Below are 26,333 nucleotides of genomic sequence, written 5' to 3'. Positions count from 1 at the left end.
ATATTTCAATCCAATGAAGTAAACGGAAGCTGAAAATGAAAAATAGGGAGAAACGACTACTCTATAATGATGGTTTTTAAAAATGTAATTTCCTGCATCGTCGCAGCACGGTAACATCGATAATGACGATAATTACACGGGGGTAAATTCCAAGAAGGAGCTATTCCATTTAAGGCAGCATAAGAATTTCGTTTCCTTAGGGTTGTTAGTAGCATCTGATACTTCGAACGATACACTTACTTCAAAGATCATCTTTATTTTCATATTCTCATGTTCGATACTACATTTGATTTGAAATAACTTCTTCTTTTGATGAATTGAAATATACCGTAAAATTCTGCTGGTCATATTGCGAAGACTGATAGTATAAGACCTAACTGTCCGAAGGTACTTGATCGTTCGATCTTTCCTAACGCGAAGTTTAAGTAAGACAAATCATACCGCAAATATTGAAAATGCACGTGCTACGATGGACATTCAAACTTTTCATCGCCAGCGGATATTTTCTACCGCCCACGTTGAAGTCTCCGACGAAACGCTTTCTGTATAATTTATATACGGTTTTCATGACGATGTACTTGTGGAGCTACTCCCTCACGCTAATCATGGACATTTTCTACAACGTGGAAACGCAGGACGATTTGAGTGAGAATTTTAGCGTAACTGTCACGGTACTTATCACGAGTTGCAAATTTGTCAGCTTAGTCTTAGGGCGAAAAACTATCATAAATATATTGGGTCTACTGAAGAAGAAGCCCTTTGTGCCGGAGAACAATGAGGAAGTAGAAATTCACGCGAGATACGACAATCTAATCGAGTAAGTTCTTTCTGTTCGCTATAATATGTATAGTTGTAAGGAAATTATTTAAAATATTATTTTTTCCTCCTTTTTTTTTAGGAAAATCGCTATGTTTTATACTATTCAAAACGCATTCTGCGTGCTTTCTTTAATAGTAGCGACATTGATGACTGATTTCAAATTAAAAAAATTAGCGTTTCGCGCCTGGTTACCTTTCGATTTCACTTCCTCGTGGTTTACTTTTTCTATGACATTCATATACCAGTTCGTCGGTTCAATGGTCATCTCCGCCGGTATCAGTATTTTCGACACGTTGTTCGCCGGCCTGTTGCTTCAAATCTGTTGTCAATTCGAGATACTGGTGAATCGCCTGCACAATATCGGAGGAGATGAAATTCTGTCGTTAAAACACTGCGTTCGGCACCATAATGCAATATACAGGTTTGTTTCTTTCGTGCTTTTATTTAAACAAAGTAACGAACTAGCGAAGATAATCGAAGATCACAGGAAAACGAAAATAAATTGTATTTTTATTAGTTTCTTATTTTACGACTAAAATTATTATACTAAAACGGGCAATATTTTCGAAATTATGAAGAGAATTGAAAAATTTCTAGCAAATAGCATCAAAACCTCATAAAACGATACTTTTGCTAATGCAGGATTATTTGAATGTTGACAGTGCTCTTCTGTCAAGAAACGGAGAATATGATTTCTCACTTTCTTTCTCTGTGATCTCCGATTAAAGAAAATAATTAAATAATATTTGTTTCAATAATTGCAGATTCGCCGAAATGGTAAATAATTTGTTTAGCAAAATGATGTGCGTGCAATTTATGGTAAGCGCAGCCGCCATATGCTTCAACGTTTATCGAGTAACAGAATCAAACGCTGGTTCGCAATTAATAGGCTCGGTACTGTTTATTTTTTCCGCCTTACTTCAAACGTTTTACTTTTGTTGGTTCGGAGATGTAGCGAAATTAAAGGTAGGTACATATGTAGCTGTAATATGAGTTTCTCGTAAACCAAAAACCTGTCGACTTTTTATTTCTGTAGAGCCTCGATATTCCTAATATGATATATCATAGCGATTGGACAAATTTGAGCAACGACGCCAAGAAGATGCTTGTGGTAATCATGGCACGTTCATTGACGCCTGTTGAGATTACAAGCGCCTATATTTTACCAATGAACTTGGAATCTTTCAAGGGTGTCAGTATCTATGTAAAAATACATTATAGCAGTGAGTGGAAAATTAGATTAATGCGAATACTCAATAAACTGAGTAATTCGCAGTGTGAAACAGATCTGAGCCTAAAATACTAGGCGTAGCTATTGTATTATATTTATTTATATCATTTTCGTTGAATCCGAAAGATCCTACCTTTTGAAATAGATGGCCATTGCTTGGAAATTTGTTAACAGCAATACAAATTTTACCCACGTGTTGAATTTATACCTGAAATAAATGGAAAATGATAGAAGCTTGAAAAATATTACAAAGAATTCTGATGTGTTTAGATTAATATGGCTCGTTGGAATAAATTAATCATATAAACTGACGTTCTTAAAAAGATATAGTTCAGAAAATTGTCGCTTTCCATGTTTCGTATTTTCCAATTTTTATTCTTTGAAATAGTAGATACGTAGGGAGAAGTACTGCAACGATTCGTGACAATAATCTTAAGTTAAACGCCGAATGCAAGATAATACAAACTGCAAGCGTTTTCGAATGAATGTTACGTACTTTTTTTCAAAAACAAACTTATCTCGACACTTATTAAAATTATGTTTTATCAAATGCTCCGTTTGTCGCAGTTGATAAAAACCACTTACTCGACGTATAACATGCTGCTACAGAGTAAGTCATCGCAGTAGAACACATGCGGAGAATAAGTTGTCTTAGTTCCTTCGCCACGTAATGGAAGAATTACAATAGAGGAAAATGAAAACGAATCATTGAAACAACGAAATAAATTACATAGTATGCAAGAATTTCTAACACTTAAGTAAGAACCAGGTTTCGACAGTGAATCTTCGCGAACTTCCGCACTATTTTACTAAGAATTTTCAACGATTTCGAAGTAGATTCGATTCGACGAACAACAACTGGAAATATTACAGACTCTGTATTTGAATTTCTCAATCAAGTTATTCCGATATCGAAGACTTCTGCTGGGCGTATGATTTGAGTCAACAAAGCAATACAGAAAAATAAGAATCATGTTCGTCTAAACCGAGAATAATACGAAATGTCGAACACTCGCATGCGATCTATTACAAATGCTTTCTTTTATCACACACATTAATAAAGCTTATTGTTAGATGGAAATAACTGAATTATGGCGTTATTAAAACTACATGCATTTTTTTCCTTGCCCTCCTGTTCGTAATAAAAATAAAAATGAAGCTACACTTGGAACGACTGATCACCGTCCACGGTATGAAGAAAACTAGTAAATTTATAAATCGGAAGAAGAGAACGAAATCACTGCGACGTTTTCAGAGGTACTGTAGCATATTTTTCATCGTTGTATTATTAACAAATCTGATGATATATAACACATTATTCTCCCGAAACCACAGGATATATTTACAATCAACGATAACAGGTTCTATCAATGGGATACAGGAGCTTGTCAATATTCTGGGATAGTCAATGATATTGGAAACGCTTAGAATTTTACCGTATAGACCGTTCCTTCGTTATTTATAGAATTTGAGTTTTCACATATTAACAAGAACTATTTTATTTTAATTTAATAATCTAAATAGCTTATTTTTTCTTTTCTAACGAAATAATTGGTATGTACGATCTCTACGTTTCATCCAAATTCTCGTTTAAAATAAATAAATTCGAGATGATGTAAAATCAAACTGGACACGCAACAAATTTTACGTCACTTTTAGCCGATAAATTCCCATGAAAATGATTGTGCGCGTGCTATGATGGTCACGTATTCTTCTTTCAATCGCCGGTTGCTTACCATCGAAATCGTGAACATCAACGATCACAAAATCTTTGTACAACTTACACGCGTTGTTCGTGTGGCTTTTAATATTGGTATTTTAATATTAATATAAAATATTGTCTCTCGTGTGTACTCAGATTGTAGATATAATTATAAACGTGGAAAATCAGGACCAACTCAATGACGAAGTTAAATTTGGAGTTTCATTAACGAAATAAAACGAGACTCAGATAAGTATAGAAATTTTTGATAAAACGTTTCGTGTAATATCTTTTCATTGCAGAGCCTTGACATACCTGCCATGATATTTGATAATTGGACGAAAAAAAAGAAGATTCTCTTAGTGATCATGACACGCACAACGCATTCCATCGAATCTACCAGTGGCTACCTGGTAACATTGAATCTCGGCTTTTCCGTGATGGTCGATATTAGATTTATAAAACAAGGAACATAACAAATAATACGTAAGGTAATTGCATATGCAAATTAAAATAATATAGTTTGTAAATTCTACAGAAGACATCCGACTTTACGGTAAAATATTCTAAAATAAATGTAAAAGTGCATGCTTTCTTATTACAACTAACGAAAACTTCGTACTCATTGTTTAATATGTTGCAAGGAACTGAATGATGACACGAAGTGGAATAACTGTTGATCTTGATGTTATTTCTTTCGATTCTTCGAAAGGACTAAGTTCTACAAATGTATCGATACAAGTGGACTGTATAACAATAAACATTATACACTGCTAAAGATACCCAGAAATACTTGCCTGATCGTAGAGGTAAATATGTTAGATGTTTTTCCTTTCTCATCTGTTGAAAAAGCACACGTGTACGATACCCCACTTTTCACTAAAAATGCTTTTAATTTATGGATAATATTCTCTGTTCCTTCCGTATTAAAAAACTCTATCGATGATGAATATTTGCATTATACCAGCTTCTAACGGAAGACAATATGAAGGGGTGCATAAAAAAGTACGTGCGGATATGAAGGGTTGATTCATTATTCTTTTAACGATCAAACATATTATTACAATAATGATACGCATGAGCGAAGGGTAAGTTACAGTTAGAAAATAAGTCATACCGAGAAAGTAAGAGGGATATTGATATTTTACTACCGTCAGTGACTCTCGAACTTCGAACGAAAGTTGCTCGAGGGTGTTGTACGAGTGTTCCTCTTTCTACATTTTCGATAATTATTTCATGCTCGCCATTGGCGTCACTCTGGTAAAGTAAGAATCAATTAAATAGAAAAAGTGCCTGATAATAGATAATTTTCAATTGGAAGATGCATATACTACGATGGACATTTTTGTTGTTCACATTGTGCGGCTGTTACCCGCCTCTTTCGTGGAAGACACCTCTGCAAAAATTTCTGTATGAAATTTATACAGTATTCTCATTCCTGGTTCTCAATAGTTTCTTGCTTTCTCAAATATTAGATATGATATGCAACGTAGAAAACACAGATGATTTCAGCGATAATTTCTCCGTGACAGTGGTGGTGTTTGTCACGTGCATCAAGCTTTTCACTATACTGGTATATCGAGCAAATTTCCTACATTTGTGCAATACGCTTCAAAGGGAGCCATTTTTACCAATGAACGAAGAAGAGTTCGAAATTCTGTTGAAATTCGAGAAAATTACCGAGTAAGTAATTTGCTGTTTCATTTCTATAATATATGTCTACATACATGTATATACGATAAATAAATTTTTCGTATTGACGGTAAATTGTTTTAGTAATATAATAATTATATATTTAACTACAAACATGGAACGTACATTTTACGATGACATATAATAAAGTAATAGAAGAGAAGTAAAATATAAAGTGCCTACGTTAAGCAAGATCGTAGTCTAAATTAATTGACAAGTTCTCATCGACGAAAAGTATTATTCTCTTTTATATTTCTCTTCCAGTTGGAACACACTTGGTTACATGACCCTGCTCGTGATTTCTGATTTCTTTATACTCGTAGTGTCGCTTCTAGCAAATTTCAAGAACCGAAAACTAGCGTTTCGAACATGGATACCATACGAATACTCGTCGTTATCTGCATATCTGCTTACTTTCCTTTATCAGTCGTTATTCACGACGATATGCACCTTTGGATGCGTCGCTAGCGACTCTCTGTACAGTGGCCTGTTGATACATATTAACTGCCAATTCGAAATACTAGAGCATCGTCTGAAGAACATCGAATCGAACCAGAATTATTCAGTGAAGCTGTGTGTTCATCATCACGATCATATCTACAAGTCAGTTTGCCGATTTATTTCTCTTTTGATAGCTTCACAGAGGAATTAATATATATAACTTCTTCACTGTAACATTTTCTTATTTATGAGCTTACAGATTTGGCGAAATGGTGAACGAGGAATTTAAAATGATCATGCTCTTTCAATTCTGTACAAGCCTGTCTACGATCTGTTTCAATTTCTATCGAATAACACAAATCGAAATGGATTCGAGATTCGTAGGAACGCTTCTCTACATGGCCTGCTCGTTGATGCAGATATTTTACTACTGCTGGTTCAGCAATGAAGTCAAACTCAAGGTTCGCTATTACCACGAAAAATAGAATAAAACCTTAAGGTCGGGTTTCCTGTATGCATTAGACGTAAACGTTTGGATATGACTTTCTTTTAAGTGAATAGCGTTCACATAGAGACTTCGCATTTCCTGTCAGTCTAAAATGCTCGTATCATAATTAGACTACGGATATTTATGCAATTATGAGAAATTTAAAGGTCCATCAATGCATAGAAAGCGCTTAACGTGGAAAGAAATAGGCAAATATATAAAAATATTGTAATATTACAATTTTTCGTAGGTGAAACAACTGTGCTGAAGCTCTACTTCTCCAATTGTATGCACAAGAATATGAATTTACATAAATATCCGCAGTCCATTGACAGGAAATCCCACCTTTTGGAAATTTTACAACTAATTGAGTAAAATGATATAATTGTCCGTGTAGAGTTTGGAACTTTCTGATATGATATTCAGAACTGACTGGACATCGTTAAATAACAACGTTAAGAAAGCTTTTTTGATGTTAATGAGGCGCGCTATGAGGCCGATCGAATTTACCAGCATTTACGTCATCTCCGTCAATCTTGAGTCCTTCATGACAGTCAGTATCGTCTAAACCTTTCTTCTTTTACATTTTTCGATAGAAAATTGCTAGAAACATTTATGTTGCAGCTTCTGAAGACTTCTTACTCAGCGTTCAATTTTTTCCAACAGAGCCGGGAATCATGAAAATGCGGGAATTCTCTTAATTTAGAACCGTCTGCCTTCGATACTTCCGAATAGAATAATAATTGTCCACTTAGAAAAAGGAAGAGAAAAAAGCAAATTGAACACAACACGCGAAACGTGCAACAGAGTATCTAGAGCGCATTCCAATAAATTATTTGAAACATGAATACCATGCGTTTGATTACCGTGCCTGTATCACTTTCTCTTTTGACTCTCATTTTTCGTCAATGAAACTATTCACAATGAGTAAACCGCAACCTTCTGTTCCTTGCGACCGATGAAAGCAGACTGATGGTACTTCGTGTTCTAAAGTTTATTTTTTATTAATTTTCGTTGAGGGGAGACAGATAATAGCCGATGAATCATTATCTATTTCCAGGACAATTTCGACCCTTTCTTCGTTTCTCGACTCCGTACTTTGCCCCCGATCGACTAGTTGAAACATTGTGGCTTCCCGGAAACGACAGGAGATGCCTATAATAAATAAATACTTTTTAGCCAATTATATAGACTGTCATCAGTTATAGAACTATAGAGAAACTTTACTCTTAATCGCGATTCTATCTAAGTGAAAGCCCCAACTGGGAAATATTTCATTGATTTTTCTGTAATCGCATAACCATAGGGGATGTATGTAATGTAATAATAATAAAGATGTCTTGGTCGACAAAAAAAGATCGGTGGAAAAGAAGACAGGTAATAGAGTCGCGCATTTGATGGAAGCTCTTTCATTCTGTAACAGTCAAGCAGCTTTGATAAAAATTTGTAACTGACATAATCAAGCTTGTTAAGTATAATTAAAAGTAGGATATTCGCACAATTAGATTTTTGTACGCTTCGATCAAATTCTTCCAGGCAAAAATATAGGAAAATAAAATCATAACGATATTCTTTTCCTTTTTTGACGAAATATTCATCTTTTAAAAAGAAATTTTTAAACAAGATTTTTTGTATATATCATCGACTAGTTTTTAGTCGATGATTTTCTAAGAAAATATAGGCAGAGGTAACTAAGAAACAAAACGATGCACAGACTTCCTCTGTCGTTTGCTTTGCTCACTTACTGCGGTTACTGGAGACCAGCTAAATGGCCACACACTTCTATCAAGTATCGTCTGTACAACGTTTACTCGGTGTTCATGATTTTGCTACTATACTTCTTCACGTTCTGCTCTTGCGTGGATTCGTTTACTAGCAAAAACCTGGAGGCTATGACCGACAAATTTTCTCTCTGCGTCTCTGTGGTAGGAGTCTGCCTTAAAGTAGCCAATCTCTTTGTCCGGCGAGGAAAAATTATAAATGTGATGAATATGTTGTTGAACGAGAATTGTATCGCGAGAGACGATCAGGAAGAACGCATCCAACGAAAGAACGATGATTATGCCAGGTTTTCTTTTTTACAATATTCCTTCGTGGACTACACTTACGCGGCTCACGATCATCTTGCCATGAATTACTGCTTACAAGTTTGTTACAGAAAACTGGCGATATACTGCGAGATCCTGAACGAATCGGCAGTGTTCTTTGCGACCGTGGGACAATACAAAAAACTCATAAGTATGAGAGAGTTACCAGTGTCCGACTGGATGCCGTACGATTTATCCTCGCAAAAAGTGTACACGATATCCCTAGTGTATCAAACAGTTGGTTTGTTGATCTGTGCAAATACCAGCGTGGCCAACGAAACACTGATCGCAGGATTGATGATACAAGTCGGCACGCAATTTGAGATATTTTGTCATCGAGCTAGAAATCTATCATTCTCATTGACGTCAGCGAGAAGGAACACTATGTCTAACGAAGAATTCAAGATAAGATGCAATAAGATTATTGGGAACTTAATTAGACATCACTACGAAATTTACGAGTACAAATAGATGTGCATTTTTCGTGATCATAAATTCTGAAATTCTTAGTACCGAATTTTCTAATTTTTTCCTTGATTGCAGATTTGCTAAAACAGTGAACAGTGTGTTTCAGTACATGATTTTCTTACAATTTTGCATAAGTTCGATAGTACTATGTCTGAGTGTTTATCAGTTTTCCAAGGTAGATCCGTTCAGTATGAACTTCTTATGGAGCGGCTTCTATTTGTGCTGTATGCTTATGCAGGTGTATTTATACTGTTGGTTTGGGAACGAGGTGACGTTGAAGGTTGGCACTGCTTTTCGTTTCTATTCGATCGCTACATGTATCTTCGAGTGCAATAGCACGGAGTAGCAGAAACGACGATTTTATTTGAGATTTTTACTCTGTGTCTAATGATAATATTATGGTACGGTGATTAATTAATGTCGCGAGAAGGACAAGAACAGAGTGATTTTTTCTCATTTCTTGCGCTCTCGTGTAGAATGAATTTAATGTTACAAATAAAATTTTTGATCTTACAAGTTATCGGTATTATAATAAACAACTAAGCACGATTCGTAGTAAAACAAATAACGTTGTATATGTAAATTTTACGAATTAAAAGTCTACTGATTATTCCATGTGGTATACAATTGTAAAATTGTAAAAAAGTATTTTGCGACCTGTAACTTGTAACTTACTAACTTATTAGTACTAGTAGCTAATATATCATTATTCAAAATGGATTTGATCTCAAATTATGATACATGTTTTCATTTACGTACGATCGACGTAATTTTTAGAGCAACAAAGTTCGCGATGCTATTTATGATATGGATTGGACCATGCTACCTACTGACGTAATGAAAAGTTTATTACTGATCCTGATTAGAACTGATAGACCTGTTAAAATGACAAGCGGTCACGTTGTTGTTTTATCTTCGCAATCTTTCGTGTCAGTTAGTACAATTTCAATGCTTTGAACCAGTAAATTATAAATCATTATTGCAATTCTAACAACTTCGTACTTTATTATAGATCATGAAGATGACTTACTCTTCGTACAATCTTCTGTCAAACTCTACGAGTAAATAAGAATTTTCGTTGTTACTGTGATTTTTACTGACTGTTTAATTATCGTAAATTGTCTACAATTATTGTAAAAGTGTGTGTCCTTTTTACCGTTGTGCACGGTCATACAACACTCTCACTAATGTACTCATGACGAGCATGGCTGAGAAATAAAAATGCAGAATTTAATAAACAAATTAACGTACCTCCTATCTTGCGAATTGTGGAATATACAAATAAAATGTTTGAAATTTTACCTTCAAGCTTTGTAAACCACACAATTTAAAAACGCATCTGTACACCTGACGGTCCTACTGCAACTTTTTGGAAGCTTTCTGCTACTCTAGTGATGCTTGGTTCCCTTATTCGAGGTAGACGTTATAAATACCGAATTCACGTTGCAACGAACTAAATGGTGGCATGAAATAGAAGTGCAGTGGATTTTGAGACTATTTGTATCGATGCTTCCAGTGGATAACGTTCTGCAAATGTACCGATGCATGTAGAGAACGTAACAATAAACTTTGCACCATGAAATGCCAACTCATAAATGCTTACCTGATCGTAGAAGAAAATATGTTGGACGTTAACCCTTGTGATATGTTGAAGAAGCACACGTGGACGATATTTCATTTTCAACTAAAAATTCTTCCGTCCAATTCGTGGATAATATTCTTCGCTCGTTCTATTTTACGAAACATTATCGAAGGTAAATATTTACGCTATAGCAGCTCACAACAAAGGAAAATATGAAGAGGGGTATGAAAAAAATATGTATGTGTACGAAGGGTTGGTTCATTATTCTTTAAACGGTAGATACGCATCCAATGTCATCGTGTCACACGCTACTATTATAGTAATGATACGTATCAGCGAAGTATTGCAGTAGAAAGTAAGTCTGTTGAAGGCAGTAAGAGGGAATTGATTTTACAGTCGTCGGTTACATTTCTAACTTCGAACAAGAGCTGCTCGAGAGTGGCGTATAACCCACTTCTTTCTACATTTTCGATAATTTCTCTGTATACTTACTTTCACTGTTACTATAACAAAATAAGGATCGGTTAAACAAAGGAAGTGCGTGATAATAAAAAGTTTTCACATCAAGCATGCATATACTACGATGGACATTCTTATTGTTCACATTGTGCGGCTGTTTTCCACCGGCTTCGTGGAAAACACCCCGCAAAAAATTTTTGTACAAGATTTATACGGTATTCTCGCTCCTGGTCTTGAATACTTTCTTTCTTTGTTTAATAATGGATATGATATACAATGTAGAAAACATAGACGACTTCAGTGACAATTTTCACGTGACAGTGGGATCGTTCCTCATAAGCATCAAAGTCTCCGTTATACTGATATATCGTGAAAGCTTCGTACGTTTGCGCGACACTCTACAGAAAGAGCCACTTTTGCCAATGAACCAACAAGAATTCGAAATTTTGTTGAGATTCGACAAAATTACCGAGTAAGTTTGTTTTTCGCTCCTTTGGTGAAATAAAAACTTTCTATCTTGTATACATATATGATTAGATGACCTTGTAGCAACACATGAGCTAGAAGACAATTCCAATCATGTTGTTGTTTTGCCTCGGAGTATCAATATCGATTGGATACACACAATATGATAATAAATAAACTCCGGGCAAAACAATGTCGCCGCTACGTGCAACCATTGAACAAAAACGATATTGAATTTTCCGACTCTCTCCCGACCAGTATAAATAAACAGACGCAATCGTAAGGATTGCAGTATCTACGAGTATCTACGAGTATCTACGAGTATCTATCGAGTATTTATCAGCGATCTAATCAGCGAATATTTTAGCGGTTATACACTGTCTAAGCGAATTTGTTAGTACGAACGTCTTAACGACATTATCTGTATTTATTTATTTATTAATTATTTTAAGTACACTTGACGATTTCAACAACGAGTTACTTCGTTATTCCAACAACCATTATTTACAATCCTCTACAACCTAAACGAATACACAAATGCATCTGCAAGAAGTCGCCTAATAATATTGTCTAATACAATAAATCGCCCAATAATATTGCCTAATACAACAAATAATTTTCGATGTTAAGGTTAAATTGTGTTAGTAGTATATTTACCTACAAAAATATAGATAGTTGCATTAAACAAGAACTTCCTCTAAATTGATCAACAATGCTTCTTCGACTGAAAGCATTTTTCTATTTTCTTTTTCTCTTCTAGCTGGAACACATTTGTTTATATGACGATACTCATGACTAGTAATTTTTATCTATTTATGGAATCGCTTCTGACGTATAAGAAAAGGCAACTAACGTATCGAACATGGGTACCATACGACTATTCGTCTACATCTGCATTTCTGCTTACTTTGCTTTATCAGTCGTTATTCACGACGATATGCTCCTTTGGATGCATCGCTACTGATTCACTGTACAGTGGCCTGTTGATACATATTAACTGCCAATTCGAAATACTAGAGCATCGTCTGAAGAACATCGAATCGAACCAGAATTATTCAGTGAAGCTGTGTGTTCGTCATCACGATCACATATACAAGTCAGTTTGCTGATTTATTTCTCTTTTGATAACTTCACAGAAATAAAATATATAACTTTTTCACTGTAACATTTTCTTATTTACGAGCTTACAGATTTGGCGAAATGGTGAACGAGGAATTTAGGGCGATCATGTTTTTCCAATTCTATACAAGTCTGTGTATGATCTGTTTCAACATTTATCAAATAACACAAATCGAGATTGATTCGAACATTATAGGCAGGATTCTCTTTATGAACTATTCGTTGATGCAGATATTTTACTACTGTTGGTTCGGGAATGAAGTCAAGCTTAAGGTTCAACATTACGACGAAGAATGTAATAAAACCTTAAGGTTGGATTTCCTGTATACATTTGGATATGATTTTCTTTTCAGTGAATAGCGTTCACATAGAGACTTCACATTTCCTGTCAGTCTAAAATGCTCGTATCATAATTAGACTACGGATATTTATGCAATTATGAGAAATTTAAAGGTCCATCAATGCATAGAAGGCGCTTAACGTGGAAAGAAATAGGCAAATATATAAAAATATTGTAATATTACAATTTTTCGTAGGTGAAACAACTGTGCTGAAGCTCTACTTCTCCAATTGTATGCACAAGAATATGAATTTACATAAATATCCGCAGTCCATTGACAGGAAATCCCACCTTTTGGAAATTTTACAACTAATTGAGTAAAATGATATAATTTTCTGTGCAGAGTTTGGAACTTTCTGATGTGATATTCAGAAGCGACTGGACATCGTTAAATAACAACGTTAAGAGAGCTTTTTTGATGTTAATGAGGCGCGCTATGAGACCGATCGAATTTACCAGTATTTACGTCATCTCCGTCAACCTTGAGTCCTTCATGACAGTCAGTTTCGCCTAAACCTTTTTTCCTTTATATTTGTAGGTAAAAAATTATGGGAAACATTTATGTTGTAGCTACTGAAGACTTCTTACTCCGTGTTCAGTGTGTTCCAACAGAGCCAGGAATCGTGAAAACAAAGGCTAATTTCTTAACATAGAACCGTCTTTCTTCGATTCTTCCGAATAGAGTAATAACTGTTCACTTAGAGAAAGGAAAAGAAAAAAACAAATCTTTCAAAACACTGGAAACTTGCACTAGAGTATCCGAAGTGCATTCCAATAAATTATATGAAACTTGAATAACATATATGTACATGCTTAAATCACTTGCCCTTAGCGACACATTTCACTTGTGTTCCTCTTCTTCCGACAATGAAACTATTCAAATCAAAGTATATCGGTAAACCGCGACCTTCTTTCTCTTGCGACCGACGAAAGCAGACTGATGGTGCTGCGTGTTCTAGTTTACTTCTTATTAATTTTCCCCTCGTGGAGGGGAGACAGATAATAGCCGATGAATCATTATCCATTTCCACGGCAAATTCGACCATTTCTTCGTTTATCGACGCCGTATTTTACCCTCAATCGATTAAATGGAACTCTGTGACTTCGGGGAAGTGAAAAAAGATACCAATAGTTTTTTTGTTAGCCTATTTTTTAGCCAATCATATCGTCTGCGATCAGCTATGAAACTTTAAAGAAATTTTGCTCTTGAAAGCTTCTACTGGGAAATAGTTATGTTTTTCATATTCGAACAACTAAAGGGGATGTGTGAAATGTAATAATAATAGGAATGTATCGAAAGGCAGAAAAAGATCGATGAGGAGAAAAACTAATTAGATGTTTTACGTTTCGTATATTACAATCTTCAAAGCAAAAAGATAGGAAAATGGAATCATGACTGGATATTGTACGACTTATCCTCCCAAAAACTATACACCATATCCCTAGCGTATCAAACAACTCGTTTATTCATTCACTGACCTCAAGATTGATGATACGAGTTGGCGTGCAATTTGAGATACTTTGTTATCGAACTAAAAATCTATAATTCTCATTGACGGCAGTGAAAAGGAACACCATGTCTAACTAAGAATTCAAGATAAGATGCAATAAAATTATTGAGAATTTAATTGGACGTCACCACGAAATTTACGAGTACAAATAAATGTGAATTTTTCGTGGTCAAAAATTTTGAAATTCTTAGTATCGAATTTTCTAATTTATTATTTGATTGGAGATTTGCTGAAACAGTGAACCAACTGTTCCAGTACATGATTTTCTTATAATTCTGTATAAGTTCGATAATACTATGTTTGAGTATCTACAAGCTTTCTACGATAGATCCATTCTCTATGAACTCCGTCTGGAAAAGCTTCTATTTGTGCTGTATGCTTATGCAGGTATATTTATACTGTTGATTTGGGAAAGAGATGACGTTGAAAGTTGCCACTGCTTTTCGTTTCTATTCGATCGCTACATGTATTTTTGAGTACAATAGCACGGAATAGTAAAAACGACGATTTTATTTGAGATTTTTACTCTGTGTCTAATGATAATATTATGGTACGGTGATTAATTAATGTCGCGAGAAGGACAAGAACAGAGTGATTTTTTCTAATTTCTTGCGCTCTCGTGTAGAATGAATTTAATGTTACAAATAAAATTTTTGATCTTACAAGTTATCGGTATTATAATAAAAAACTAAGCACGATTCGTAGTAAAACAAATAACGTTGTATATGTAAATTTTACGAATTAAAAGACAACTGATTATTCCATGTGGTATAAAATTGTAGAATTATAAAAAAGTACTTTGTGACCTGTGACTTGTAACTTACTAACTTATTAATATTAGTAGCTAATATATCATTATGCAAGATGAATTTGATCTCAAATTGTGATACATGTTTTCATTTACGCACAATTGCAAAAGTAATTTTTAGAGCAACAAAGTTCGCGATGCTATTTATGATATGGATTGGGCCATACCACCTGCTGACATAATGAAGAATTTATTTTTATAGTAATAACTGACAGATCTGTTAAAATAACAAGTGATCACGTTGTAATTTCATCTTTGTAGTATCGTGGAAAAACTCTTGGAGAAATTCCAATGATCTACAGATGGAAAACAATAAAAGTGCTGACGGGCCAAGAAGTGGGAAATTTCGATGGACAGTATGCATGTGGCTTTTTAGGACATTCTATAATTAAAAAAGGTTTACGTGACCATCTTGGGTCAACAGCTGTAAAACACGTGTCTGTTGTAGCAACACTGAAAACTCTGGTATAAGGACAACTTGATGGAGATAGTTATGAGTGAACAACTAGTAAATATTCGGCGGGTCTGTAGGTACGCTCGAAAGGGCATAAACTGGTAATGCAGAGTCCGCGAGTTCGAAACCGTCCTGGGCATATATTTGTGCAAAGGGGAAACCCCAAGTCTCTTAGGATTTTAATGTATAACGGGCAAGAGGGCGGGAGAATTCTCTCCCTTGCCTACCATGTTGTAGTTACTTTCTATGAGTGCTTGAGAGAAAGTACCCCCAGGTTTGCGTCACTCGTGTGCTTATGCCCGCCCGTGGGTTTTTAGCCGGTAAAAATCCGGCACCCTGGTCCCCGCCTCGCGCGTTGAGATAGGTGTCTATGAAGATTTTCCCACGCTAAAAAAAAAAAAAAATTTTTTTTTCCTCTCCCCGGAGAACGCGGATGCCTATGAAAGTTCCCTCCACGTAAAAAAAAAGTTTTTTTTATATCGAACTGTAGTTTTTTTATTTATTTATTTAAATTTTACAATTTGTCCAGTAGGACATTTGGTAAAATATTATAGCTTAGTGGTATAATAATATAACATGTGGGTGGCTATCCCCAGCGGAGTACCATCTTCGTGTTTCTTAGGTTATATCCTTTGTGATAAAAAAAAAAGTAGTCTATAATTTTGCAGTTGGAGTTTGCAGTGAATTGCGACTAGTTGCAGTTGCGACTAGTTGCGGGTTAAATCGTTACTCATAAGTTGTTGTAAATTGTTAGTTGTAGGTTGTAAGTTGAGTAGTTAAATTTTGTTGTCTTTAGTTGTATCACATTACTGCATTATATTCAGATTAAATAGTTATAATTTTTTGCTTCAATCACAATAAATAAATCTATATAATAAATAAAAATCACTATAATTCTGATCTCTATATCTTTATAATTTTTTACGTCACATAGTAAAACTTCAATACTTTCGACTATTAAATTATAAAATATTATTGCAGATTCTAACAATTTTGTATTGTATTATAGACCATAAAAATGACATTTATTGTGAAACATTTATTTAGATCAATCAGAACGTTAAACGAGCCTGTACACTTGACAATCCTGTTGCAAACTTTTGAAAGCTTTTTGATTCTGTGCCGGAATAGAGGTAGATATTTTAAGCACCGAATTCATAGCGACATTTCTAACAAAGCAGAACGATGTTACAAAATTTTATTTATTGTTCGTATGGAAACAAAGTGAAGGTAAAAGATCGTTCTTCGAACTTGGGAGAACGATTTAATATATTATTGATCTACATATATAGCATACGTGATCTTTCATGTGGACTAGACAAGGTTGCATAAGTGCAACCGAAAAATATTTTTAATCGTAATGAATGTGGCTCTATGGTCCATACATTTAGAGGACACAAACACTATCACGATGAATATCTACGATTAGTAATCTTACGCATATTTACGCCTTTTTTCAAGGCTTGTTACTCGAGCTACCAAGCTAGACGTTTATTATTTCTGACCGTCTGATTGTAGCTAGTTAAAAGCTCCTATTCGGTGTATAAAGTATAACACGCTGCAAAACACTCGAAAATAGTAACGAACAACGAAACAGGCCATGGTCGAATCGTTAAAATCGTTATCGTGTTCTTTTGTTTCGATTCTCTAATGTTCCGACCTATAACATTGTATAATAAAAATACTACTAATATCATAATACTAATACCACTTGTTACGCCGCGCGACTCTCTGCCTGGCCCAGGTCACACACCACGGGCCAGAAGGACACCAGAGGTCCGCTCGTCCGCATGGCGTACCCTTATTATCCTTAAGCACCGTCCATAAATCATAGATTTACGAGAAAAGGTCCTTTAAACAAAAACAAACATCTGGTCCCGAGGAGTTTCTAAACACTATTGTCTACCTCGGCAGGACAAGGGAAAGTTGTTTTTTGTCACGTACGCGGCAACTTTTCCCCCGTTAATCACTTTCTCTAGAGGGCAGTTAAGACCCTTCGTTTAACCAATTAAAAACGAAGCCTATTCCCTCACTCTCCTAAATAACATCGGCTCCAACAAATCCGATGGTCCCGTGCGCTGGAGGGACCGATCCTTAGCCTTCCACCGAGACAGCATCGTCTCCAAAGAGCACTGATTTCACATCCTTCGAACGGTCAACATCCTTCGAGCGGGTATACACACCCGCAGATCAGTCACTCACTCATCTCGTACATACGCACCAGTGTAACTATCCTCGTTATAAGTTGTGGAATAAACGGTGAAATATAACTTACTATACTGTGTCATATTCATTCAACCACCTCTGTTATCTTAACCGAAACAGGGGAACGACTACTTCGCGGCGTCGATTCACCGAATCGTAGCGAGAATTTACGCCTCTCGCTGACGCGTTTTCCTCGCGACCGCGTCTCTCCGCGATCGGTCGTAACACCACTAATATAATCAATGATTTCATATATTAGATGTCGAATTAATGATGTGCTCTATTTAGACAAATTTATCGATTTTGTTTTGCAGTCAGTTCGATTGAAAATGAATCGCCTTTTAGTTTCATTTTTCAATTGAAAATTAATTGCCTCTCGAGATCATCTTATACATCTATGCCATATTTTAAGAATGTCAAGATTAATACTTGATAGCTTTAAAATATACAGTGAAACAATATCTTTATTAGAAATGCACGAAATTGATTTCTACACCTAATAACAGAATCGTTAAAACGTACCTTCAACATTGTTAAGATCATTAAACTAGTCTCCTTGGAAAATTTCGTTTCGCAATTCGAAATCCATCTATAAATATATATATATATATATATATATAATAGTACGATGTACGCCATAAATGTATATCTATAAATCGATTCAACGTAGAGGGAGCAAATTAATTGTCTTTACATCCACTAACAGATAAATAACAATATCGACTGATAAAATCTATCTTGAACACCGATAAGATAAATTGAACGGTTTATCATAAACATATTTCGTAATTCGAAATCGATCTGTAAATTGGAAAATCACTGAATCCAGCCAGTGTCTTCCGATTGGAAGGTGAGAGAAATTTTCGAGGAGGCGCGAGCAGAAAATAAACGCGGAGGACCCCACCCCCGTAGAATTTTCTGTGGCGGTCCATTTTTGGGCTCCCCACCTTCGGCTTCGCCTCGATTACAAGCGTCCTCGTCGAGCAAGAAGCTTTACGAAGCACCCTCGGAACACTCGACTCGCGCCACTCTACTCGCTCGGGTTAGGTAAGTGAATTATCACGAAATTCTTCCCCGACCGATCGCTTCTCTTTTTTTATTCTCTGGCTGTTTCTACATTCTCGTTCTCTCGATGCTCGGCTATCTTTTGCTCCATGGATCGGTGATCGTGACGCGAGTGTGAAAGAAAGAAAGGGAGGAAGGATGTGGATGGACGTGTGCGTGAGAACTGGTGCAAAATTCACCAGTGCGAGAAACTTGAGGATGTCGAAGATTTTCATCTTCGACGATGGAACCGTTCGGTGAAAGAAGACTGTATAGTTGGATTAATCGTTGAATTTTTGTTACCACGAAGATTTATTACGCTACTAATGGAGCTGCTTCTTCGACTAACAAGCTTCAAGTTGAAAAACGCACGTAGAAAATACTTGATTTGCAACGAAACAGTGCCAGCCACGGAGAAGGCTGTGGAAGCGAATTAATCCGCTTTGGCTTCGAGGTGCATCCGTCTCGAAGGTTTTTCACAAAAAAACTGCTTTGGCGATGCTTGTAAGTAGCGTTAATCCTAACATAACACTGCTTACCATTAACAAATGTACGTCGTGTTAGTACCTCGTTTTACGATACAATTTTTCGTTGGCTATAATCAACGTTAAAATTTCAGATAACGAAAATGTTATAGATGTTAATGAGAAATCCCGAAAAGATGAAATATCGTGGTCCACTTTGTGGCAAAAATAAACCGGTTGCCATCATCGAATCGTTTCGTTTACGTGTGCTATTTTCAACCGCTAACGTTTGCCTAGTGAATTCGACGAATACTACGTATTTTGAAAAGCCCAACTCGATATTAACTATAATCAATCGTTACGATCCAATCATTCATCCTATCTTCATCGATACACCAAATTGTCTACGCGATTAAAGTATATTAGTGGTTTAAATGCTTGCAGGAAGACCGACGGTGTAAGGAACCGGGGCGCTTTTGCAACATATTAACCGCTGCCAATTAACAACAGCTCTGCTAACGCTTCGGGAATTTACTTTTGGATCTAACAAAACGCAATGTCGTAAGTAGCATTCGCATAACGATCTTTCTACACCATTAATCTCCGTAGTCTCGCTTAAACCTTAAAGGCAACCAAAATTCATCCGCTAAACATCTAACAACGCCTGTTTGCTATTAAATAACCCGACCAATTCGCTGTTGTTATCGACCACCGAGAATGATGGTCAGTGATGTCATTTTGGCACCCATGGGTAACCAAATGCCAAAACTTTCCAGGTGCTAATAATATCCTGAAATAGGGTCGAATGTGGTCATTCAGCTATCGAATAATCGATTTAATGAATTCAAATATTCCCATCCCTTCTGCGATCTTATACCTTGTTTACATTCCAACGACTACGAAATATATCCATCGTGTAACTTACATGTCCCCGGAATTAATCCAGGCTTCGTCGATCGAAGATTGATCGATCGATTGATCGATATATTCGTCATAGGTTAACAACAATATCACAGATATTGTTGCGATAAGTACACTGCTGACCGTTATGCAAATTCGTATGCTCGTGAACGTAGCTAAAGAAACGGGGCCGAAATGGAGATCAGATTCAGCGTGTTCGGTTTAACACCACCGCGAGTATTTCTACTTTACTTTGTATATTTTATATATCTGTTCATACGAGGTGCATTGTATAAATTCTTTACTCTATTCACAAGTAAAAGGCTAATCGGGTCTTGCTCTCTGTACTTCCAATTGGAGAAATTGGGCATAACGAGTGAAATAAAAAAAAGAAACATTTCCTATAGCTTGACAAATCCCAAGAACCGAATATGCAGGATCGAACCGCGAGATCGCGAGGTGGCGACGATGATTTCGTAAATGCTATTAATACGCGGCAGTTAGATCGAATGTCGGTCGTCGGTGGCGGCCAAGTAAAGCTCGTTCTTCTGGGTTACGCTCGTGCTTTTTGGACTCCTCGCCTTGCGGCCTCACTAACGTCGGCCGCCGTCCTCTCCTCGTCGTTCCGCGCATATTTATAGAGCCTGCCTATGGATGCTATTTCCGTAGACGCACCGATGTGCCCCGTTCCTCGTCATCGCGAAGCCGGACGGTATCATCTGCCGGATTATGACTCGCAGAACTCCCTACGATCGTGAAAATATGCAAGCCCATCGCCTACTTTATTCGCGGACCCATCCGTTTATTTTCAGGGTTAAAACGATGACGAGTCACAGCCGTGAAACATATGTATACGGTGGATCATCAAAGTATTCGAATTCATGTAGAGACCATGTACGAATATGAAGATCACAGGAGGTAGCGTCGCATTCTTCTTGGTCTTTTGATTTCGATAGCGTCTTACGTCTGGAAAGAGTATTTTCACATAAAATACGCAATTAAAAGAGCAGAGAATTTGCTAAGTTCAAAGATATATAGCGGAGAAAATGTGATTTATAATTCCTCTTATCCTGTTGTCTTCGTATATTGCATATATCTGTCATGCAAAACCTTTCGAAATTTTATTAACGCTGTAACGAGACGCAATTGCCATGATTACGTTGATGTAGCTTGAAACAAAACCGAAAATATATATAGAAATTACAAGATATTTATTTCGAACGTGTATTTCATAGAGTTCGTCGAAATATTTAAACGGTCAATTAATTATTATATCGAATGGGCCCATCTTTTGACTCTAATTACGTATTTAAGACTATAAGACGTATATTAATTTTTTATCAAGTGTATGTTCGCAGTGAGTGACTCGTGACTTCTATACAAATCTTCTCCTCGCAAGTGTAAAAGATATATTTCTACGAGACGATTATCGCGTCGTAGAAGAACAAAAGACCCCTTACGACTTATCTGAAATCGATAATCTCGTCTGATTTGTCTGCCAAGACTAAACCCGTTGATATAATTCCACTAACATCGAGAAATCCAAGTTTATGCTGTTTCATCGAACAGACAAACATCGATTGCCACGTTTCAAGTGTTTCGAAATTTTTAACACCTAATCAGAAAGACCACTAGAAACGATGTTCGACCAATCGTTAAGAGAAAGGATCATGGAAAATTTCAGTGAACTCGATAGTTTCTTGAAGGAAGCCGGCAAAAGAAAAAGGCCGCCACCATGGACGCGATCAAGAAGAAGATGCAAGCGATGAAGCTTGAAAAGGATAATGCGATGGATAAAGCCGATGCCTGCGAAGGACAGGCGAAGGAGGCGAATATGCGCGCGGATAAGGTCAACGAGGAAGTCGGTGAATTACAAAAGAAGCTTACCCAGGTTGAAGCCGACCTTCAAGCCAACAAACAAGCCCTGGATCAGGCCAACAAGGATCTCGAAGAAAAAGAGAAAGCTCTGACTAACGTGAGTAACCTAATGTTTCCGTTAGTCTGTTACGATTAAGGATTTCGCCCTAGTTCTGTCATTGCTCCAGTTTACCTTGGACCAGGTCCAAGTCAATTTTTCGCCGAGAAATTTTATTTATATTTATACCGTAGTTTTATACCTTCGTTTTAAGATCGATGACTCAGTGTGACGCAGTTTTACGCTAGCTATGGTGTCTCGTAACACGAGGGATCATCTGTTTCGCCCTGTGCTCCCCCTTTTTTAAAAGGCCAATGAGTCACGAGAGCTTTCTAATTTCAGGCCGAATCCGAGGTCGCCGCTCTGAACCGAAAAGTACAATTGATTGAGGAGGACTTGGAGAGATCCGAGGAACGATTGAACACTGCCACTGCCAAGTTGGCCGAAGCTTCTCAGGCTGCCGACGAATCTAGCCGGTAAATGTTGAGAAAGTCGATCGTGAAACTATTGTACGATAGATAGAAACGTAATTATGTTAATGAACGTAATTGCAGTATGTGCAAAGTATTGGAAAACCGCGCGCAACAGGATGAAGAGAGGATGGATCAGCTGACGAATCAACTGAAAGAGGCTCGTCTGCTTGCCGAGGACGCTGATGGGAAATCGGACGAAGTATCGCGAAAGCTGGCCTTTGTTGAAGACGAGTTGGAAGTCGCTGAGGATCGAGTCAAGTCTGGTGAAGCGTAAGTTGCCCCCGAGGAATGTTATTCGTAAATAGATTGCGACTTTCTATGCGTTTACGTAAAACTTAACGATGCAATAGAATCCTTATAACATAGAAAAGTAGGTAAAGTACGAACGATAGAGTGAGTACTTGTATCATAAATTTTAGAAGGTAAAATGAATCTCCATTTTATTCTGTTTACTTACAACAATATGAAAAATTCACAGTCTACTCGTAAATAATTGTTTCTACTTAAAGCATATTATTTACAACGTTACAGCAAGATCATGGAACTTGAAGAGGAACTTAAAGTGGTCGGTAACAGCTTGAAATCTTTGGAAGTATCCGAAGAGAAGGTGAGTTTGTCGATTTTTCACGGTGTTTGGGAACGCATTTCGGATAAACAATTTGACCGACTGGATTCGATTAGGCTAATCAAAGAGTCGAGGAGTTCAAGCGCCAGCTCAAGACCCTAACAGTGAAACTAAAGGAAGCTGAAGCCCGTGCCGAATTTGCTGAGAAAACTGTTAAGAAACTGCAGAAGGAGGTCGACAGGCTCGAAGGTAAAGTCGAAATGACTTCCTTTCGTTCTAACACCATCTTTACTGGATTAACATCGTTTAAGCAGCGTATTTTCTTAAATAAGCAACGAATTTATTTCTTTACAAATATTTACTACTCCGTTGCTGCAGAGTGATCTCAGAGTACTTTGCACCGAATCTAAACGGGTGTCTGACGTAATTTGGCAAATTGACAGCAACGCTTCCGTTATCCAATTCTACTGGAATGCAATCAAAGACTCGTGGCCAATTTGCCAACCTTGAATAACGTCAAACACACTTTAGTACATGCTGCACACGTCGCAAGTCGATTAATTATTACGAATATTTTCAAGTTACGTTGATAAATTTAGTCGAGCCGCGACTTTCCACTGAATATGACTAAGAGAGTGATTTAAAAAAAAAATATTCATTTTTACTCGCATAAATTTCTTTATAGTTACAGAGATTACGAAGGTAGTGTTCGTTAATAGATATCCGCGTTAACAAGCGACACTTCATCGTGCAACGCAACTGATTTTCTTTGCAGACATATTGCACCAGCAGAAGGAGAAACGCAAAACGATTTGCGAAGAATTGGACAAGACATTCTCTGAGCTTTCTGGCTACTAAAAAAAAAAAAAAAAATATCATCCATAGTCGTTTCAAATTTTCTCGTTTATTCCTGTACACGAAACATATTTAGCTATTTCTGTATCGTTATCTTCTCTCTTTCAAAGATACTTTTCCGCTTTAGCTGATTTTTTCTTCTTTTCCGCTGCAATAGCTTCCAAATTTGGGCGTAATTTTTACTTTTTTACGACCGAAAAACCAACAAAGGAGATGTTAAAAGTGCATTCTCCGTCTTTTTTTTGCCTTTTTTCTTGCGTTCTCACGGTCATGTAAAACCGACAGTATCATTCTTTTTTATCGATCATCGTTCATGTTTAAAGTTCCGTTGGTTCCATTTTATTCTCTTGTGATTTCCCTTCTTTTTTCTTTCTTTGTTTACTGCCCGATCACTGTTTCAATCGTCCGATTTGGGAGCGCTTTGCTTAGTTTTTTTTTTATAAAAACAGATTAATTAGTACTTGTCGTTTACGTTAAGCATTGTCTATTAATATACGCGTACAAGAACACATGAACATACACACACAAGGCACTTAACAGAATAAAATAAAACAAAAAGCTTCGCACGTTTATGTGGGCCATCGTACGTCAGGTACATTTACCAATCCCTTGTAAAACTGTTTTGTCTTAGACTCCTGCAAAGGTATACTACACCTCACGATACTTACATGCTTCGAGTAAAGTGATAAAGTATTAACCGCTTCGTTTAACATTTCCTATCACACGATGCATTTTGTGTACAATTTCGAATTGTACGAGCACACTGACATACACCACGTTGTACGACATTCCTATATTTTGATCAAGCTATAAGTGTGCTTTTATTCTTTTTCTTTTTTTTTTCTTTAGAACGAATGTCGTTGCATCATAACATTTCCATCTAATATAACTTCTTTTTGCGTAGGGGTTAACATACTTTCAATAGCGAACAAACTCTGATGATCTCTATGTTCACATTAATTCCAAACTGTGACTTAGGTTCATTAAAATAAGTAGTGTATCGATCCGTGCTTGACCGGTAAACGAAAGCTCGTTGAACCGAGTTACCCGAAACGTTTCCAATTCTGAACGAAGTGCAACTGTTTACCGGGCAAATGCACAAGAATCAAGTAGAAAGTTCGTAGGATCGTTCTTGATTAGATGTAAAACGACTCGTTAGATGTAAAATGTTACTAAAATGAAAGAAGGAAATATATCAGCAATTCGATTATTTTATCAACTTTTCCAGACGAATTGGGCATCAACAAGGATAGATACAAGTCACTCGCCGACGAGATGGACTCCACGTTCGCCGAATTGGCAGGATACTAAGTTATTTCGATCTTTTGTGCTTCCTACTATAATTACAATGTCATGCGTGGGGATGGAACTGCAATGTTACGCATCAAGGACTCCAAAACGCGACCAATCGTTGCACGATCGGCCAAAAAAGCACTGAGGCTGAGAACAGATCGTCGGAAATCGGATATTATTTGTCTAGTTGTACGACGTTACCGCGACGAAGATGGTCAATGTATGGAGATCCGTAAGGAATTTTACTCTGTTACACTGTTGTACGAAATATTACACCCAATAAACTGCTGTAATGTGGTATCTCGTTACTAATTGCAAGGACTTTTAGTAGATTTCGAATCGGAAAGCTACTTCTACTTTTAGCAGGATCCGTATCTGTCTCTTTCTCTATTTCTCTATCTCGCTCGCTATACGGAAAGTTTTATTAAAAGTATCGTCGTCGTCTTGCAACAAGGAGAGGTGAGTATACAAAAATTTAATGATTATCAACTACATGGAAATAAAAAGAGATTTCTCGTTCATGTGTATACGTTGGGAATAGACCTGTCGGATTTCCTTCTTTCTAGTTTGAAAATTATCGTGACATATTTTTATAGAGGCACAGTTATATAAGATGTTTATTAGTCATCAATGTACTTATTAAATGTACAATGAACGCATAAATGTACACCGAATGGCATATCAATTCAGGAGTGCTGTCTTGTACTATATCCTCGAAAGTCATGATTAATCATACACACATTTGCTTATCTACTATTTACATTTGGTAATTATCTAGAAACGTTGCCTCGCGTAGTTGTGCATAATCTTTATTATTATTATATACAACATTAGTCTATTCCAATGGCCCGCGAATACTCGGGATCACTTTATTTTCACAAATATACACACCTAATTAGACATGTATGACACCACCCACGGAAACATAATACTCAGTCAAAATTCAAGCATGCA

General features: G+C 36.5%; 5 protein-coding genes across 5 annotated transcripts; all 5 read left to right on the top strand.

The window, feature by feature from the left end:
* The first annotated feature begins 605 nt into the window (after positions 1-605).
* Positions 606-2,125, top strand: LOC117162017 (odorant receptor 67c-like). Its single transcript, XM_076622890.1, has 4 exons — positions 606-817; positions 899-1,240; positions 1,584-1,785; positions 1,856-2,125. The coding sequence occupies exons 1-4, from the start codon at positions 606-608 to the stop codon at positions 2,123-2,125; spliced, it is 1,026 nt and encodes a 341-aa protein (XP_076479005.1).
* Positions 2,126-5,073: 2,948 nt separating this feature from the next.
* Positions 5,074-7,053, top strand: LOC117162070 (odorant receptor 94b-like). The gene is made up of 5 exons (XM_033343912.2): positions 5,074-5,435; positions 5,709-6,047; positions 6,145-6,346; positions 6,770-6,925; positions 6,997-7,053. Exons 1-5 carry the CDS (start codon positions 5,074-5,076, stop codon positions 7,051-7,053), a joined length of 1,116 nt encoding a protein of 371 aa, XP_033199803.2.
* A 1,025-nt stretch (positions 7,054-8,078) lies between these two features.
* LOC117162073 (odorant receptor Or1) lies at positions 8,079-10,024 on the top strand. The gene is made up of 5 exons (XM_076622840.1): positions 8,079-8,440; positions 8,531-8,920; positions 9,003-9,207; positions 9,705-9,860; positions 9,940-10,024. Exons 1-5 carry the CDS (start codon positions 8,079-8,081, stop codon positions 9,994-9,996), a joined length of 1,170 nt encoding a protein of 389 aa, XP_076478955.1. The 3' UTR covers positions 9,997-10,024.
* A 2,200-nt stretch (positions 10,025-12,224) lies between these two features.
* LOC117162072 (uncharacterized) lies at positions 12,225-13,519 on the top strand. The gene is made up of 4 exons (XM_076622889.1): positions 12,225-12,529; positions 12,784-12,847; positions 13,236-13,391; positions 13,463-13,519. The coding sequence occupies exons 1-4, from the start codon at positions 12,225-12,227 to the stop codon at positions 13,517-13,519; spliced, it is 582 nt and encodes a 193-aa protein (XP_076479004.1).
* Positions 13,520-18,764: 5,245 nt separating this feature from the next.
* Positions 18,765-25,691, top strand: Tm2 (tropomyosin 2). Its single transcript, XM_033343842.2, has 7 exons — positions 18,765-18,917; positions 21,963-22,253; positions 22,536-22,669; positions 22,748-22,936; positions 23,198-23,273; positions 23,348-23,480; positions 25,315-25,691. The coding sequence occupies exons 2-7, from the start codon at positions 22,014-22,016 to the stop codon at positions 25,395-25,397; spliced, it is 855 nt and encodes a 284-aa protein (XP_033199733.1). The 5' UTR covers positions 18,765-18,917; positions 21,963-22,013; the 3' UTR covers positions 25,398-25,691.
* The last annotated feature ends 642 nt before the right edge of the window (positions 25,692-26,333 follow it).

Source organism: Bombus vancouverensis, chromosome 11 (genome assembly GCF_051014615.1).
Source record: "Bombus vancouverensis nearcticus chromosome 11, iyBomVanc1_principal, whole genome shotgun sequence".
Classification (NCBI taxonomy): Eukaryota; Metazoa; Arthropoda; class Insecta; order Hymenoptera; family Apidae; genus Bombus; species Bombus vancouverensis.
Note: the sequence above shows the minus strand (reverse complement) of the source record. Positions and strands in the feature narration are given on the sequence as shown.